The sequence below is a fragment of the Carcharhinus amblyrhynchos genome, chromosome 25, assembly GCF_965287045.1.
Source record: "Carcharhinus amblyrhynchos chromosome 25, sCarAmb.v2.hapA, whole genome shotgun sequence".
Lineage (NCBI taxonomy): Eukaryota > Metazoa > Chordata > Chondrichthyes > Carcharhiniformes > Carcharhinidae > Carcharhinus > Carcharhinus amblyrhynchos.
In genome coordinates this window covers 7,036,002-7,056,104 of record NC_137348.1, presented here as the reverse complement: position 1 = coordinate 7,056,104, position 20,103 = coordinate 7,036,002, and the positions used below count along the sequence as shown (strand labels likewise).

General features: G+C 43.5%; 1 protein-coding gene across 8 annotated transcripts in view; it reads left to right on the top strand.

Annotated features, from left to right (window-relative positions):
* Positions 1 to 20,103, top strand: part of gpsm1b (G protein signaling modulator 1b) — a 290,004-nt gene that overhangs the window by 153,271 nt on the left and 116,630 nt on the right. For all 8 annotated transcript variants that reach the window (XM_080212356.1, XM_080212354.1, XM_080212357.1 and 5 more), the window contains 2 exons: positions 14,434 to 14,589; positions 19,897 to 20,005. In XM_080212356.1, coding sequence (XP_080068482.1) covers positions 14,434 to 14,589; positions 19,897 to 20,005 — 265 coding nt within the window. The remainder of the gene's footprint in view (positions 1 to 14,433; positions 14,590 to 19,896; positions 20,006 to 20,103) is intronic.

Below are 20,103 nucleotides of genomic sequence, written 5' to 3'. Positions count from 1 at the left end.
TGAATGGGAGTTTAAATGGCTTGCTGCATCGAATGTAGGTGGCACAGTGGTTACCACTGCTGCTTCACAGTGCCGGGGATCCAGGTTCAATTCCGGCCTTGGGTCACTATCTGTGTGGAGTTTGCACGTTCTCCCCATGCCTGCATGGGTTTCCTCAGGGCACTCCGGTTTCCTCTCCCACTCTGAAGATGTGCAGCTTAGGTGGATTGACCATGCTAAATTGCCCCTTTGTGTCCCAAGATAGAAACATAGAAACTAGAAGCAGGAATAGGCCATTCAGCCCTTTGATCCTGCTCTGCCATTCAACTTGATCATGGCTGATTATCAAATTCAATATCCTGATCCCCCCCATTCCTGCCATATTCCTTGATCCCTTTAGCCTCAAGAGCGATATCTAATTTCTTCTTGAAATCAGATAATGTTTTGGCCTCAACTACATTTGATGGTAATGAGTTCCACACATTCATCAGGCTCTGGGTGAAGAAGTGAAGATGTGTAGGGTAGGTGGATTTGCCGTGGTAAATGTGTGGGGTTACAGGCATAGAATGAGGTAAGAAGCAGGCCTGGGTAAGATACTCTGGTACTGAATCTGTGCAATGTAGCAGACTCAATGGGCTGAATGGCTCAGTGCAGGGATTCTGTGGTTCCATCTGCTGGTTTTGTGGCAGAGGTTGGGGGGAGAATGTTACACCATGGCAGGGTCTTAAAATCTTGGCCAATATTCAAATGAAGCCCAGGTTCATTTTAAGGCTATGCTCCTTACTCTGTTCCCACCGTCCCTCCACCCCAATTATCACCATCACCAGAGGAGATGGGGGGAGTCACCATCAGTTCCTTATCACATGCATCTCAGTTTGATCTCTCTTCATCGTCTACATTCAAGAGAATACAAATCTGGTCTATACAACCTGTTCTCATAATTTAACCATTCTAATGTGGTTCAATAGTGACCTAGTTTTGAATTACATGGGGTTATTTTTTGAGAAGAACAGTTCATGTGGCAATTTTGTAGATTGTTTGGGAGTGGACGATGTTAGGGTACCAGATCAGAAATTCCAAGATATAGTATGAAACTAGATTAGACCCCAACAATTTTTCTTTTTTGGCATAAATGTGAAGATGCTTTACTCCAGGAGCAATTCCACTGATAGAGTAAGGACTTCTAAAAACAAAACAAGCTTTGTTCGTAATACAGTTTAAGTATAACTCTAACAAAATGAAAACAGATTAACTCGTAACCATTGAACAATCTTTAAATGTCAAAATGAAAAGAAGCAACTCTTAACTTCCAACTTATCACCGTTCAGCTCCAATTAAGCAATATTTTTCTCATAGACTTAAACACCACGCACCTAAAAAGAAGTTCGCGAATCCAGACATAGTTGCTTTAACCTTTGTTAACAGTTTTGGAGTGCAAAACGGCTGAAAACTCACCCTTGAGAGTAGAATGGTGGTGGGTGGAGGTCAGTGTTTAGTACAACTGGATATTGCAGGGTTCAGGAAAGCACAGTTGCAGGCGATTACATCATTCGGAAAGTGAGACAATGCTTACATGGGGAATGAGGATATTTATCGCCTGGGACCATGGGGAATGGAAACTCATTGCACTAGGATGATGGGGCAGGATCATACATCGCTGAACGAGGCTGTTTAGCCTACCATGCTGTGCAGCTCTTTGGCACCATCCCATTAGCCCCACCATCTCCTCCTTTCCCAAGTCATGTAAATTTTCCCCTTCGAGCATTGATCCAATTTTCTTTTGAAAGTTGCCGTTGAATCTGCGATCCACCATTCTTTAACACAGCACCTTCCAGATCACAACCGTGCCCTCACTTTGACATCTCAGGCCCTGTAGCCAACCTTTGCCTGGTCATTGGAAACTGTTTCTATTTCACACCATTCCCCACCTCCCCCCCACCCCATCCCCGCTCATTTTAATCTATCAAAAACCTCTCATGATATTGCACGTATTTATTAAATCTCCTCTGCTTTAAGGAGAATAACCTCAGTTTTTCTCGCTTCTCCATGTAATTGAAATCCTGGTACAATGCTTGCAAATCTCCTCTGTGCCCGGGATTGATCATATGACTCCAATTGGGGCATGGTCAGTATGTTTTGAAGGTTTGGCATAACTTTGTTTTTGTACTCAATGCCAAGGTTCCCACGTGTTTTTTTTAATAACCGGCTTAACTTGTCCAGCCACTTTCAAAGATTTGCAAACATAGCAATTGTTATTTCAAAAGAAGGGTAAAGTCAGGTCTGGAGGTGACAAGGAATGGATGGATCAACAGTAGGATTTAGGAAGGGGTGGAGTGCAGCTGTGTTCTGAACTTGAAGGTATGGAATGTTGTTGATGGAGTCTGAAGTAACTCCTCAGAGGCCAATGTCCCTTCACCAGATTCCCTTCATTTACAAACCTATCTCCACTTCTCAGAGTGCTTCAGGTACACAGTCAGAATCCAGAGTGTCAGTCACTCTGATACTCCTGTATTTACGTACAGGTGAAGCTCCCTGAATGGGCAGGCAATCGTTACCAATCTTTTTGGCAAACTGAATTGACACAAGTTGATGAGGGGATAAATTAGAAAAGGCGGCTCCCAAAAGGAAGGAAACTGCCCGAAGCAAAAGACAAAGTGGAAAGGAAACTTAAATCATCAAATCAAAATGTGGTTAAAAGGGTCAATAATGTATCCCAGTCTGTGCAGTGCTCAGTGAGCATGGAAGGCGTTAAGGGTACCCTTGGACATTGCATGCTCCCTCTCCAGAACACGACCATAGACGCGGTAAAGGGGCAGATAGTTGGGTTGGACAGCCCCCTCGGTCGCCACAAGCACTCATTACCTCAATCAGGGCACTCATACTCCAAGAGGTTAACCTCATGGGCCTTGGTGAAGTCATTACAGAGTGGATGTGGAGTTTGAAGTGCACCTTGAGGTCAGACAAGATCTAGAGGTTGCAGTACAATGGGGCTTGGTCTGAATGGGCAACCGAAGGTGGGATATGAGATTGGATCAGTGAGAGTGCATATCATCTCTAGAGGAAGTAACTTCCAAGGATGTTGGGCTGTTGAACTGTAGGGTAATCCAAAAATTAGACAGAGGGGCATGGAGACAGGCAGCTTGGCAACATTGGTAGGGTCAGTGGTCAAATCAAATGGAATCCTTTTGTGTGGACCATTGTGTATTCTGTTTTATTGGCTTGGTCAAATGAGTCAAGTTTAGTTTTGTGAACACTGCATACAGTTAAGCCCCTTTAATAATAAAAGATAGGGCGTTTAATACAGTGTCTTTTTTGACCACCAAACATCTCAAATTGCTCTACTGTCAATGAAGTATTTTTGAAATGTGGTCACGTAGAATGTGGTCGTGTGCCACCAGTTTGTGCACAGCAAGCTCCCACAAACAGCAGTGTGAAAGTGACCAGATAATCAGAATCAATATTGGACTGGATGAGGGTGACAACTTCCCAGCTCTTCTTTGAAACTGCGTCATGAAATATTCTGCATCTCTCCTCAAAGGTGGAGATGGTGGGAAGCCATATCTGAAAGGCGGCATCTCTGAGCTGAGTTGCAGTGAGGGAGTGTCACCCGAATGGTCAGCCTGGGGTTTTTATGGTCAAGTCCTGGGGTGGGACTTGAACCCTCAACCTTCTGACTCAAAAGCTCAGTTGTTGAGCTGCAGCCAATGCTGTTATGAAACTTGCACATGATGGTTTGCTTGATGGAGCAGAATGAGTTTCGTGCATAAACATTCGAGTTCAGAAATTACAATTGGACAATCATCTGTCCTTTTCAAAGGACAAAGAAAATTACAGCACAGGGAACAGGCCCTTCGGCCCTCCAAGCCTGCACCGACCAAGCTGCCCTTCTAAACTAAAACCCCAACCCTTCCAGGAACCACATCTCTCTATTCCCATCCTATTCATGTATTTGTCAAAACGCCCCTTAAAAGTTATTATCGTATCTGCTTACACTATCTTTCCAGGCACCCACCACCCTCTTGTAAAAAAAACTTGCCTCGTACATCTCATTTAAAGCTTGCCCCTCGTACTTTAAACCTATGCCCCCAGTAACTGACTCCTCCACCCGAGGAAAAGGCTTCTGACTATCCACTCTGTCCATGCCCCTCATAATCTATCAGGTTGCCCCCTCAACCTCCGTCGTTCCACTGAGAACAACAAAGTTTCTCCAACCTCTCATAGCTAATGCCCTCCATACCGGGCAACATCCTGGTAAATCTTTTCTGTACCCTCTGCAAAGCCTCCACACCCTTCTAGTAGTGTGGCTACCAGAATTGAACACTATATTCCAAGTGCGGCCTAACTAAGGTTCTATAAAGCTACAAGATGACTTGCTAATTTCTAAACTCCATGGCCTGGTCAATGAAGACAAGCATGCCCGTATGCCTTCTTGATGACCTTCTCCACCTGCGTTGCCACTTTCAGTGACTTGTGTATCTGTACATCCAGATCCCTCTGCCTCGGGGAACCTAAGGGTTCTGCCATTTACTGTACGTTTCCCATCTTTGTTAGACCTTCCAAAATACACTACCTCGTATTTGTCCAGATTAAACTCCATCTGCCATCTCTCTGCCCAAGTCTCCAACTGATCTATATCCTGCAGTATCCTCTGATGGTCCTCATCGCTATCTGCAATTCCACCATCCTTTATGTTGTCTGTGAACTTACTAATCAAACCAGTTATATTTTCCTCCAAATCATTTATTTTCTTCTATATTACAAACAGCAGAGTGTCTTGTTGCATCATTGCAGATAGATTTCAAGCTTCAGTTTGTTCCTCTGTCTATTCACACAATTCTAATTTTTCACATAAGTTGCCTGTAATGCATTTGTCGTTGTAGTTTCATCGAGGATTTTTTTAGCGAGTCTCCTTTCTCCATCCCGGACCAACTCCCCTAACACATTTCGAAGGCAGTTGGCCTGAAAAAGATGTTGTTGGATTGCCAAGTATTTTTTTTTCAAATTTAGAAACATTTATTAGTGTCAAGCTTTTAAAAAAAAAGTTGCTGCTTAGTTGTGGGCTCTTGCCACAATTCCCAATTTCCCACAAGACGTAAAACAGCAGCTGCTATCCAGAAGGTCGTCCTGGGGGTTAATAACTGCATAACAATGAGTAAGATTATTAAACAGGCTCCTGGCTCTGTACTTGGCAACGCAGTCACTGTGTTGGAATAGATAGTGATCTGCAGCAGACGTTAAGCCATGTGTTAGCCTTGGTGACACGTGATCAACTTTAGGAGAACACACATCCATCATGTACTCAGAATTAGAATTCATTCCCATTGTACAGAATTCCAGTGTAACAAAATCAATTTCCTTTATTCCCACTGTACAGTTTCTAAAGAACTGCATCTTTTCTTCGTTGATGAGAATTCTTTCTCTACACCATGGAAGTGAACTCCCTTAATCGTGTACGTATGTGTACTGCTCCACATGGATTAGCACAGCACCAGGGACAATTCCAGTCTCAGGTCACTGTCTGTGCAGAGTCTTCGCATTCTTCCTGTGTCTGCATGGGTTTCCTCCAGGTGGTCTGGTTTCATAGAATCATAGAATAGTAGAATTCCCACAGTAGAAAGGAGACCATTTGGCCCACCAAATCTGTACTGACCGCAATCTCATCCTAGCCTATTCCCGTAACCCCATGCTAATGTACCCTGCTAATCCCCCTGACACTAGGGTCAATTTTGCATAGCCAATCAACCGAAACCTGCACATCATTGGACTGTGGGAGGAAACCGCAGCACCTGGAGAAAACCCATGCAGACATGAGAAGAATGTGCAAACTCCACACGGACAGTGACCCAAGGCCGGATTTGAACCTGGGACCCTGGTGCTGTGAGGCAGCAATACTAACCACTGTGTCACCTCCCTCACAGCGAAAGATGTGCTGGTTAGGTGCTCTGGTCACGCCAACGTCTCTCTGTGTACTCAAAAACGCGCTGTAGTCTGGTGACTGAGGGTTTTTCACAGTAATTTGATCGCAGTGTTAATGTAAGCCTAAACATTGATTGTGACACTAATAAATAAACTTAAAATAAACCTAGTGTCAGGAGGATTAGCAGGTCAGGGCTTGGGTGTGATTGTTGTTGGTGCAGGCTCGATGAGCCTAATGGCCTTTTTCTGCACTCTAGCAATTCAATGCTAAGAGAATCCCAACTTTAGATTCCTGGTCACCTTGGAATTATAGAATCCTGAAGTGCACCAGGAGGTCAATCGATGTGTTAATACAGCCACCTCCTTGAAAGAGCCCCCAATTATATTTATGTACACGAGCATCTGAAGTGAGACTTTACCTGCAAATATTACCAAGTTCCTTGCATAATGGGAATGACGGTGACCATGTACTTCTTCCGATTTCCGCCGTACAGTCGTTGCACTCTGTTCTTGCAGTTCAACGACTTTGGCTGGGGTTGGATCCTTTGTTCAAATTATGCAGTGCAGAATCCGGCAATGAGCTGGTTTGGTAATTGTGAAAAAAGGCCATGTCCTTGTTGAAGTAGCTTTCTTCTATTTTGGGATTGATCAATGGGTACGCAGTGTTCTGAGACGAGTACACCTCATACTTTAAATTACAGCTCTTGGAATTATGTTGTCTGCAAGTAACACCTGCCTGGACCACTGATATTGAGAGTTGGTGGCTGTAAACTAGGAACCTTTACCAAGCTTTACCTTAAAGCCTCAGGTAGAGGCTTAAGTTAATTTCCCCTTTTTTATCTTGGAAAGAGATATGGTCTGTAACTCCTGTCAGATTGTGTGCTTAATCTCCTAGACTTTTCAAAAAACATTTCTTTTTAAAAAGCCGCATTAAAATCCACCCTCCAACCACCAAGGTTATTGATATTTGTTTTCAAATTGTCCTGGTTCTCGCACGTCAACCCAATCCCTCCAGCCAACTTTCAGATGTGGTGGAGCGATGCTCAGTTCGTGCAATTCGCTGTCCCCACACTAACCCAATTCTATGTTGTAAATGCAGCGGAACTCTTCGAGTCTTTTCCGGATTTAAAGGACACTTCTTAAAGGATGTGAGGCAAGCCGACGCTACCAACAGTGCGTTCATCCAGAAACTCAGCTGATGTTGTGCAGACCCAGATTTGAATCCTGCCAACTTGATTTCCAAGTTGGTGCTCACTCCCTTTGAGCCTCTCTTGGCAGTGATTGCAACTGACTAGCCTTTTAATCAGGAACGTGGTCCGATTTCTAAACCAGTCAGTCTTCAATACTTTGCTCGTAAAACATAATTCTCAGTGATATGATGTACGCCAGATGTGATTCTGTGATGAGGAAGAGTGAGGGGACCCAATGCCTCCCGGGAAAGATTGGGCCATTTTCCTCTTGAAATGAGGAATGATCTAATCAAGGTCTTCAGGATTATGAAAGGGTTTGACAGGATATATGTAATGAATATGTTTCCACTCGCACATGAGCTTCAAACTAGGGGCTATAAATATAACAGTCACGGGGAGGCACTAACCGAGTAGTATTATCGCAAGACTATTTATAGAATCATACAGTGCAGAAGAGGCCCATCAGCCCATTGAGTCTGCACTGACACATTAGAAACAACTGAACTCCCACCTAATCCCATTTGCCAGCACTTGGTCCATGGCCCTGAATGTTATGTTGTGCCAAGTGCTGAATCAGATAAGAACATAAGAACATAAGAACATAAGAAATAGGAGCAGGAGTAGGCCATCTAGCCCTTCGAGCCTGCCCCGCCATTCAATAAGATCATGGCTGATCTGTTGTGGCTCAGTTCCACTTTCCCGCCCTCTCCCCATAACCCTTAATCCCCTCTCTTATCAAAAACCCATCAACCCGCTTCTTAAAAATATTTAGCGAGGCAGCCTCCACCACTTCAACGGGCAGAGAATTCCAGAGATTCACCACCCTTTGAGTGAAGAAGTTCCTCCTCAACTCCGTTCTAAACCGCCTCCCCTTTATCTTGAGGCTGTGCCCCCTAGTCCTACTGTCTTTTTTGAGTGGGAAGAGTCTCTCCACCTCTATCCTATCCATCCCATTCATCATCTTATACGTCTCAATGAGATCTCCCCTCATTCTTCTAAACTCTAACGAGTACAAGCCTAGTTTATTCAGCCTCTCCTCATAGCTCAATCCCCTCAACTCCGGCATCAGCCTAGTAAACCTCCTCTGCACTCCCTCCAGGGCCAAAATATCCTTGTGCAGGTGCGGCACCCAAAACTGCACACAGTACTCCAGCTGCGGCCTCACCAATGCCCTATACAGCTGCAGCAAGACCTCCCTACTTTTATATTCAATCCCCCTCGCTATGAAGGCCAGCATCCCATTCGCCTTCCTGACCACCTGCTGCACCTGCAAGCTGGGTTTTTGCGACTCATGCACAAGGACCCCGAGGTCTCTTAAAGGATGTGAGACAACTTGTCTCCACCACCCTCCCCGGCAGCACGTTCACCCAGAAACTCGGCTAATGTTCTGGGAACCCAGTGGAATTTGAATTTGATGAAAAGATATGGAATGAAGAATTTACTGATGACCATGAAACCGTTGTTGATGGTCAGAAAAAAACATCTGATTTACTAATGTCCTCCAGGGAAGGAAATCTGCCATCCTTACCTGTTCTGGCCTACATGTGACCCCAGAGCCACAGCAATGTGATTGATTCTCGACTGCTCTTGGAAGTTGTCTTGCAAGCCATTCAATTGTTCAGAAAGGCAGCCACCTTCTCAAGGGCAACTAGCTATGGGCAATAAGTAAGAAATTTTGCAACACAGGTTAAAGTCCAACAGGTTTATTTGGTAGCAAAAGCTTTTGGAGTTTGTTACCAAATAAACCTGTTGGACTTTAACCTGGTGTTGTGAGACTTCTTACTGTGTTTACCCCAGTCCAATGCTGGCATCTCCACATCAATAAATGCTGGCCAGCCAGCGATGCCCATGCCCCACGAATGAATAACACAAATTCAATAAGGAATTCAGGAGAAACTTTTTTAATGTAAGGAATAGTTAGTTAGAATCTGGAACATGCCACCAAAGGCAAATAGTTTGAAGATGCGTTTAAGGGGAAGCTAAGCACATGAGGGAGAAATGGACAGAAGGATATATTGATTGTGTTAGATGAAGGGGAATAGAAGGGAGGTTGTGTAGAGTCTATACACTGGCATAGGGCTGAATGATGAGTTTCCAAACTGTAAATACTTGCAGTAAGAAATAAGAACAGGAGTAGGCAGCATAGCCTCACAATTTTGCTCTGCTGTTCATTAAGATCAGGGAAGATCTTCTCCCTGAACTCTGCTTTCCTATCTTACCTCTTTGATGTGATGCAGAGCTGCTGCTGTTTGGTTAGGAAAAAGTATGTTTACCAAGTCGTGTTTCCGCAGTGTTATTTTGGGGAAAGTCACACCTCATAAGATGGTGCAAACATAGATGTCAAATTAAGAAGTTGTTATCGACTAAATGTGATAGTTCTTCTTGAAGATGGGCAAATTAAGTATTTTTAATGCAATTTTTCTGTCCTCACAACCAGTGAATCACCCTCCTGTTCGTTTTTAGGCAATTTGCACACGGCTGTGTTCCAAAAGCAGCAATAAATCCAACGACCAAAATAGAATTTATGAAATTAGCAATCATTTAGATATGAAATACAGACCAGATGGCTGTTTTAACTGTAACCACAGGAAAAGAGAACCTTAAGATGAGAAGAAATTGATTTATGTATAAATTATCTGTCTGTGAATGGGAGATGTGGTAGAACTAAGGATTTGGTGCTGGCGTGGAAAATTCAGGTCCATCTCTGCAAACCAGATTCAAGGTTAAAGTTTCTTTTAGTGTCGCAAGCAGGTTTACATTAACACTGCAATGAAGTTATTGTGAAAATCCCCCAGTTGCCACACTCCAGCGCCTGTTCGGGTGCGCTGAGGGAGAATTTAGCGCTGCCAGTGCACCTAACCAGCATGTCTTTTGGACTGAGAGAGGAAACCAGAACACCCGGAGGAAACCCATGCAGACATGGGGAGAAGGTACAGACTCCACACATACAGTGACCCAAGCCGGGTATCGAACCCGCATCTCTGGCGCTGTGAGGCAGCAGTGCCACCCACTTAGACTTGAGCACTGGCTGTTTTATGATATTTCATGTCACAACCACATAACGTGTGTGCGTGTCTGCGTAATTTGAATGATTTGATTACAAATAACCCAGCGGACATCCTTCAATGTTTAACAAGATCAAGTTGAGCTTATTGAAAAGACTAATGCGGGAAGTCATTAACTAAATTGCAGATTCAAAGATTAAAAGCAGAAAGACAAAAAGGTACTCTCAGATGAGAATTCAACTCATTCTCTGCGGAATATCTCGTGGGCCTGTTGCTTTGAATCCCTTTGTCCCCAACATGAAAGGTTTGAAACTTAAGTCATATTCAGCAGCTGTGATGGCTTCTATAGTCAACTATCTGGATGTGGAGATGCTGGCATTGGATTAGGGTGGGCACAGAAAGAAGTCTCACAACACCAGATTAAAGTCCAACGAGTTATTTGGTAGCGTGAGCGTTTGGAGCAGTGTTCCTTCAGGTGAGTGCAGGATTTGTTTCACAAACAGGACATGGATAGAGACAGACTCAATTAAAGATAAAGGTTGGAATGTGAGACTTAACAGGTGATCAAGTCTTTACAGGTACAGACAATGCGAGTGGAGAGAGTGTTAATCACAAGTTAAAGAGGTGTGAATTGTCTCAAGCCAGGACAGTTAGTAGGATTTTGCAAGCCCAGGCTGAATGGTGAGGGTCCAGATAGTGTGACATGAACCCAAGATCCCAGCTGAGGTCATCCTCGTATGCGGAACTTGGCTATCAGTTTCAGCTTGGCGATTTTGCATTGTTGTTGCCGTTGACCTCAGCAGTTAAGGGGATTCAGACTCTGATCTTCGGGGCGGGGGGGGCGGTGGGGGGTGGTGGTAAGCATTGTCCAAGGCGGCCTTCACGACAGCGCAGAATCGCCAAAACTGATAGCCAAACTCCGCACACGTGAGGACGGCCTCAACTGGGATCTTGCATTTGTGTCATACTACCTGTGAACCCCATCATTTGGCCTGGACTTGGAAAATCCTACTAACTGTCCAGGCATGAGACATTTCACACCTCTTTAACTTGTGATTAACACACTCTCCACTCGCATTGTCTGTACCTGTAAAGACTTGATTACCTGTTAAGACTCACATTCCAACCATTATCTTGTAATTGAGTCTATGTCTGATTGAGTCTATGTCTGTATATGCCCTGTGTGTGAACCCCACTCACCTGATGAAGGAGCAGCGCTCTGAAAGCTCATGCTACCCAATAGACCTGTTCAACTATCTGGAAGTTACCTGCACAGGTAGGCCCAGCAGGACAGCAGATTCAGCAGATCCCTTTTCCTTTACTGCTTCTGCCAATAGGACCCTGGAAAATTTCCAGTTTTCTTTCTTCCCTTCCGAATATCTTCCACTATAGCTATAGATGGCAGGGAACCCCAGCGCTGTCATCCCATGGTAGCTGTCTGAAGGGGGGATTTTCTCTCAAAACTATCACACACCAAAATGGCTTCCCGCACCCCTTTTAATAATTAAAAACACAAAATCGCTGCTCTGCTAATTTAGATAAGTCATTGTTCCACAAAGCAAAGAAAATTAAATTGTAGTCTTTTGAAGTCCTTCCTGTTCTGCCCAAAGTAAAAGGGATAAGGCTATTGAATTTGATGATCAGCCATGATCAAGATTAATGGTGGGGTAGGCTTGAAGGGCCAAATGGCCTACTCCTGATTCTATTTTCTGTGTTTCTAATGGACATCCCTGGAGGGGTCTTTGCATTTTTTTCCGTGACTCTTTCTAGCCAGCTCTGGAAATAGGAGCCTGTCGAAAATTGAAATAAGTGTTATATTGTCTATTCACACATCTGATTTGAACAGTGAATTTTTTTAAACTCAGTGTAAAGGTTTGAGAACAGAAAATGCGCCTTCAAAACTGTTGTCTGTAATTACACATTCACGGCATTTCAGAGTCTCACATCATGGGATATTTCCTCTTGATTGAACCACTAAGGGATAACTTGGGTGCTTTGTGTACTGAGCAAATTCGAGTTCCATTGTAGGAAGATCATCTTTTTAAAGACAGCCAAGCCTAGGCAGTGATATTCAGACCAAGACATGGACTTTACAGGAATGATAAACACATCAGTGTTCTCATCAAAGGGATTGGGATAGTTGCATTCAAACATGACCCATCCACTCGTGATTGGGAGAATCATATGGCTTGTTTGTGAATTCTGAGAAAAGTCCTAATTTCTGATATCGCTGTCAAGAATGCAGTTGTTGGTAGCTTTCTGTCGAATTCCGTTTAACTTGTATACACACTTGGACTTAATTCCAAACAGTAAGTTATTTTTAAGCTGAAGGTTAGAGCTGGCCAGAAAGCTGGTCTAGTCAAAATTACATTGCAGTGATGGCTTGTGTTTTTTTTTAATTTGACGCCACACGTTCACCTTAGATAATAGTGCAATGCTTTGAGCAGGACTTGCCTGTTGCATCTGCCCAAATTACACGGTGGCATAGTGCTTAGCACTGCTGCCTCACAGCTCCAGGGACCCCGGTTCGATTCTTGATTTGGGTCACTGTTTCAGCAGAGTCTGCACATTCTCCCCATGCCTGTGTGAGTTTCCCCTGGGTGCTCCGGTTCCCTCCCACGCTCCCAAAAATGTGCAGGTTAGGTTTATTGGCCACGGTAAACTGTCTCTTAGTGTCACGGAAATAAGCAGGGTAAAAATTCAGTGTTACAGGAATAAATTGGATTGGATTGCTATCAGTGCAGACTCAGTGGGCCGATTGGCCGCCTCCTGCACTGTAGGGATTCGATGACATTGACACCTGGCTAGTAATTCAGGGGAGCTAGGCTAATGCCTGGGTTAAATCCCATCATGGCAGCTGGTGGAATTTAAATTTAATGAATAAATCTGGAACATAAAGCTACTCTAATCAATAGTGACTTTGACAAGTCTCATTGATTGTTCTAACAACCCATCTGGTTCACAAATGTCCTCCTAAGGAAGGGAATCGGCATGTCACTGTCATCGCGTTTGACGCTTAACTGCTCTCTGAAATTGCCCAGGAAGCCACACCGTTCAAAGGCAATTAGGGACGGGCAAAGCTTAAGCTTATCTATTAGTGTCACAAATAGGCTTACATTTACACTGCAGTGAAGTTACTGTGAAAACCCCCTAGTCGCCGCACTCCATTGCCTGTTCAGGTACACTGAGGGAGAATTTAGCATGGCCAATGCACCTAACCTGCATGTCTTTCAGACTGCGGGAGAAAGTCAGAGCTCCCGGTGGAAACCCATGCAGACACGGGGAGAACGTGCAGACTCTGCACAGACAGTGATCCAAACCAGGAATCAAACCTGGGTCTCTGGCGCAGTGAGGCAGCGGTGCTAATCAGTGCGCCACCGTGCCAACCCAAGTGCTGGCCTTGTCGGTGACACCTACATTACATGAAAGAATAAAGAACAAATAAAGAAGAATGATTAAAACTGCTTCAACTAAAAAGGAAATTGCTGCGTATGCTGGAAGTCTGAGATGAAAACACATAAGGAAGTCAGAAGATGTGGCAGCATTTGTGGAGAGAGAAACAGAGTTAATGTTTTGGGACAATGGTTAGTTGTTCAATTCTGAGTTTGGCAACCATTTGAAAAGAAGTAAATTAAAAAACTATGGCTAGTTTTCTTGCCTTTATTTTCAGATGATGTAGGTCATAGAGGTTTATAGCATGGAAACAGGCCCTTTGGCCCAACTTATCTATGCCGCCCTTTTTTTTAAACTACTAAGCTTGTCCCAACTGCCTGCGTTTGGCCCATATTCCTCTATATTCAACTTACCCATGTAACTGTCTAAATGTTTTTTAAAAAAACAAAATTGTATCCTCCTGGAGTTTGTTCCAGACACTTGCCACCCTCTGTGTGCAAAAGATTGCTCCTGTGGACCCTTTTGTATATCTCTGCTCTCATTTTAAATCTATGCCCTCTAGTTTTAGACTCCCCTACCTTTGGGAAAAGATGTTGACTATCTAACATATCTATGCCCCTCATTATCTTTTCGACCTCTACAAGGTCACCCCTAAGCCTCCTATGCTCCTGGGGGAAAAAAATTCCTAAACTACGCAGCACCTCCTTGTAACATCAAGTTCCAGTAGCATCCTAGTAAATCTTTGCTATGCTTTCTATAATAGGGCGACCAGAATTGTACATAGTATTCCAAATAATGCTGGTAAGGGCAGCATTTGTTGCCTATCTCTCGTTGCCCTTGGGAAATTGGTGGTAACACGTTTTCTTGAATCGCAGTTCATCTTGATGTGCCCATGTTTGGGGCTCTTCTACATTATTTCGTCAGCTGAAATTTTTTTTCTGTTTCTGCAGGAAAACCCTTCAGATATCCAGACAGCTAAAGGACCAAGCGGTAGAAGCTCAAGCGTGTTACAGTCTCGGTAACACTTACACCCTGCTGCAGGACTACGAGAAAGCTATTGAATACCACACCAAGCATCTATCCATTGCCCAGGAACTCAAGGACAGGTAGAGGCTTTCAGGAGATTTTTTTTTATTTGTGTGAGATTGAGTTGCTGTTGGCAATTATGTACAATATTGGTGGCACAGTGGTTAGCACTGCTGACTCTCAGCGCCAGGGATCTGGGTTCCATTCCTGGCTTGGGTCACTGTCTGTGTGGAGTCTGCACATTCTCCCTGTGCCTGTGTGGGTTTCCTCCAGGTGCTCCGATTTCCTCCCACAGTCTGAAAGACGTGCTGGTTAGGTGCATTGGTCATGCTAAACTCTCCCTCAGTGTACCAGAACAGGCGCTGGAGTGTAGTGACTGGGGGACTTTCACAGTAACTTCATTACAGTGTTAATGTAAGCCTCCTTGTGACACTAATGAATAAACTTTATCTGTCGAACTGTAGAATGCAGAAGGAAGCCATTCGGCCCATCAAGTCAACGAGCCTGCCCCATCCGCACCCAACCCATCCTAACCCCATGATACAAAACATTTACCATGGGCAATCCACCTAACCTCCACATCCTGGGACACTAAGGGGCAATTTAGCATGGCCAATCCACCTAACCTGCATGCCTTGAGTGTGGGAGGAAACTGAAGCAGACACATGGACTATGATTTGAGGAAATATTTCACTTAACATTTTAAGTAGCTGTGAGGAAATTAAGTGAAACCTAATTGTGGTATCTATTCAAACTTAACCACAAATGGGATTGATAGCAGGGTTTTGATTTGATTTGATTTATTCTTGTCACATTTATTGGGATACTATGAAAAGTATTGTTTCTTGCGCGTTATACAGACATAACATACTGTTCATAGAATACATGGATAGCAAAAAAGGGGAAGGTGCAGAATATAGTGTTACATTCATAGCTAGGGTGTAGAGAATAAGAAGAGTACAGTTTAAAAAATAAGGGGTAAGCCATTCAGGACTGAGATGAGGAAGAACTTCTTCACTTAGAGAGTTGTGAACCTGTGGAATTCTCTACCGCAGAAAGACTTTGGGGCCAGTTCATTAGATATGTTCAAGAGGGAGCTGGACATGATCTTTGTGGCTAAAGGGATCAAGGGGAATGGAGAGAAAGTGGGAGTGGGATACTGAAAGTGCATGATCATATTGAATGGTGGTACACAGGCTCGAAGGACCAAATGGCCTACTCCTGCACCTATTTTCCATGTTTCTATCTTTTCTAAAGATCAGCTTAATCTAAGGAAGATCCATTCAAAAGGTTGGTGACAGCAGGGAAGAAGCTGTTCTTGAGTGGGTTGGTATGCGTTCTCAGAATTATGTGTCTCTTTCCTGACTGAAGAAGGTGGAAGTTTGGTTTGGTAACCAGTCCCTTTATCAAATACAAGACTTGCTTCTTTTCTACCCATGATTTTTTTTTGTTCCATTTTAAAATCGTCTCCAACTTTAACGTTTGTGTTCAGCTGCTTCCATGTGAATCCCCGTTAAAGGACAGGGATTCTGATTCGAAATCTAATACATAACAGTAATTAAAAACAGAAAAATATAACAAACTTCAACCAAAGAACATCTTGTATGTTATCTGCCATTCATAAAGTAAATGCTACTTTTTCTTCAAGATTTCCTCTGTCTGAGAATTGCAGTAAAATTACAGCACAAATCTAGATTAATAATATGTTGGTTTGGGGTGCAGATAATATGTACATGGTATCATAGTGACCAAATTGGAAAAGTTAGAATTTTTAAAAAATGCTTTGTATTTTAGTATTATCAATCTGTCTATCGACTCTGAAATTTGGGATATTTCTGGAATTTTGCAGGTAGCCCTGACATTTTTTCATCTTCCCGTATCCAATTTGAGGTGGCAGTGAATTAGCACTGCTGCCTTACGGTGCCAGGGAGCCAGGTTCAATTCCGGCCTCTGGTCACTGTCTGTGTGGAGTTTGCACATTCTCCCCGTGTCTGCATGGGTTTCCTCCGGGTGCTCCGGTTTCTTCCCAAAGATGTGCGGGTTAGGTGGATTAGCTATGCTAAAATAACTCTAGTGTCATTGGGATTAGCAGGGTAAATATGAAGAGTTACGGGAATAGGGCCTGGATGGGATTGTGGTCAGTGCAGTGTCGGTTAGCCGAATAGCCTCCTTCTGCACTGTAGGGATTCTAGGATGACATTGCTTCTTCGTTCTAAGCAGTGTGAAAATAAACTTGTTACTATTGTGCTGGTGTTGTAGATCACGCCAGCGTGAAATAGATACTATTAATTTCGATGTGCTGGCTCTTTACTGAAGGAACCTTTTTGTGACTTACCTCGAAACGTTTTTTATCATTTGAGCACATGCGACTTCTTGGGGTGCAGCACACACATAAAATTAAGTTAAAGCTTATTTATCAGTGTCACAAGTAAGGCTTACATTAACACTGCAATGAAGTTACTGTGAAACTTCCCTAGTTGCCGCTCTCCGGCATCTGTTTGGGTGCACTGAAGGAGAATTTAGCATGGCTAATGCACCTAACCAGCATGTGTTTCGGACTGTGGGAGGAACCTGGAGGAAACCCATGCAGGCATTGGGAGAATGTGCAAACTCCACACAGAAAGTGACCCAAGCCAGGAATTGACCCTGGGTCCTCTGCACTGTGAGCCAGCAGTGCTAACCACTGTGCTACTGTGCCACCATGTCATTGAACTTATTCCACGGAGATGCAGTAATTTTCCAACTCAAGAGTTCATTATTGTGTCAGATTGGAGTAAATTACATTTGTCAGGTACAAACAATTAACTTTGATAGTTTAGAATGAAATGTTGCATTGCTCCTTTGACATTCAGAGCAGCTTAAAATTCATCATCCAACTGGAACACCTGATGAATTGAAGCAAAAGTATCTGTGTATTTATGTTGCAAACTGTCTGATCCCTTTTATGAATCATTATTGGTGATCAAGGGCTCAAAGGTTTGTAATTTTTTCTTAGGAATTACGCACTCAGCTTTCTGTAATAAATCAGTTGGCAAGTGGCAGCAGAGTTTGACAATTGGGTTGGTGCCTTATCTGTGCCTTTGGCTTCAGTTCAGAAGAGCAGACTTCCCTTTGACCATGAATAGTGGAATCACCTTGTCAGACAATGTGAGTTTCACAGGACAGAACCTGTGCTCAATCTTTTGCCGTTTCCTTCTGGGGCACTTTTGAAAGTTTTCTGCAACATGAAGAAGTTTGATTTTCCCCCCACGAAGCAATCCTTACAAACTTTGTCATTCTTGCAACATGCCCACTGGTCCTCTGGCGTGATTTTTGTTCCAAGTCACGGGTTGCTGAGTAATGTGATTCAATTAACTCTCATCCATTTCATCATAGAATCCTTACAGTGCAGAAGAGACCATTCAGCCCATTGAGTCTGTACCAACTTTCCAACAGAGCATCTTACCTCTTGCCCTGCCCTATCATTGTAACCCTATGCATTTGCCCTGGCCTAATCCATTGCAGCTACACATCTTAGGACACTAAGGGTCAATTTAGCATGGCCAGTCAAAGGTGAAGTCAAAACTAAAACACTGAGTGTTTCTTTATAAAAGACAGATTATTGACTTTGTTTAGTCTGCCTGCTCTCCCAGTGACACATCCAGTGACCCAGCTATCCCTTATTTATATGCTTCTGAGTACCAATAAAAATAAGCAGATTGACAGCCTCATCCCCTATTTATGATATTTCTGTCCAGTTTCAAGCTGTAGGCTGTGAAAGGTCAAAGTGATAACCATTACTGAAAGGCTGCCCAGTCCCCTATTTATATTCTGTGGACTAACCAGGGGAGGTCCCTTATTTACAAGCGCTCCAAGTACTTAACCAAACAATGCCTTGTGTATCCTAACAGTATCATGAGCAGACCATTAACAACCAGCAGTTCACCTTGAGTTGGCGTTTTCAAGGCGCTGACATCTCATGTCCCGTGTAACATTTGACTTGAGATCCTTGTAACTTCCAACGCTGTCCTGAATTTTGAAATTCATCTGCCATCCTATAAAACATCTCCCAGCAACAAAGCGCTAAAATTATAAAAACAGCCCTGACGCAGAGTGGTCTCGAAGGGCTGAGTTGCCTATACTTGTTCCTCTGTTCTCATTGAGACCCAATTGAATTTACAGATGGTTTTCTTCCTTCATGCAGGAAAAGACAGGGGTACTGTTCAGTTTCTAATTGTGCAAAACTTTGTGTTACAAGTCAGGTCGGATACTTCACAGTGTTCTACGAAGCTCGCCTAACCGATAACGTTTTACGTTGAATTTGGCTGGGATGAGCATGAGATGTTTCACTCCAGGTGTGATTGAACTGACCCACAAGGAGCTTTTATCAAAAACAAAGTTTAATTAAGAATATTGTTGAAGTGCAAAGTAAGACAATTAGCAAGAAGTTTTAACAATTACAGACAAAAAAGACAATGACCGTGATAACTTACGGAATATCTCAAATGAGCTCCAGCCAAAGCCAACATCCAATGCACAAAATCCTCCAAATAAGCACAATATACCTTAAGTTAATGCCCACTTGTTATTGGAATCCTGGGTTGAATGCTGAGAGTCCCTTGTAAAGAAACTCAGAAGAGGTTGTAATTAAATCTGTTTCCCAAAACACAGCCTCTTAAAGGCAGGATGGCAATAAGCCTTTCCTTCAGCTAACTGATCGTAGTTTCAGAACCAAACAAAGAGAAGAACAGGGAGAAAGAGAGAGAGAGAGAGACTGCTTCTTAGCTTGCTGCTAAACTGCTTCCAACACACTCCCCAAAACAAAACCAAAAGCCCAAAGGAAAAAGAACCCCGATCACCTGACTGCCACAAACAAAACTGAAAGCTATATCACTTGAGTGCCACAGCTTAACTGAAGTGGTGGAGGCTGCCTCGCTAAATATTTTTAAGACGCGGGTTGATGGGTTTTTGATAAGAGAGGGGATTAAGGGTTATGGGGAGAGGGCGGGAATGTGGAACTGAGCCACGACAGATCAGCCATGATCTTATTGAATGGCGGGGCAGGCTCGAAGGGCAAGATGGCCTACTCCTGCTCCTATTTCTTATGTTCTTATGTTCTTAACTCCGCTCCCAATGATATCACTGAAGCTTTAAGCTGCCTGATGTTTTTTTTAACAAAATAACCTTCCTTAAAGATACACTCACGTGACATTTGATGCAAAAAGCTGTGTGTGAAAAATAAGCACTAAAATGAGTTTTTCTCTACATGAAATAAAACCAGGGTGAGATGACTGGAATGTTCTCGGTGCAGTGACAGGAGGACATTGTTTAATTTGTCTCAGACTGCACAGTAGGGTCCATTGCCATGAACATGGGGGCTAAAGTGTTATTTTTGGTGGTTTGGACAGGGTTGGAGAAGGGAGAGCCTGCTGGAGTCTGGGAAACGCATATGTGTCACTTGGGAGCCACGAGCAAGGACTGCACTTCGCTTTGCGACATCTAGAAATCTCCAGAGAGGTAAGAAATCTTCAGAGCTGCTTCATAGCGTCATAGAGCACAGAAGGATGTCAATTTTCCCTTTTCCCTTGTGTGGGCTCTTTTGAGAGTGCTATCCA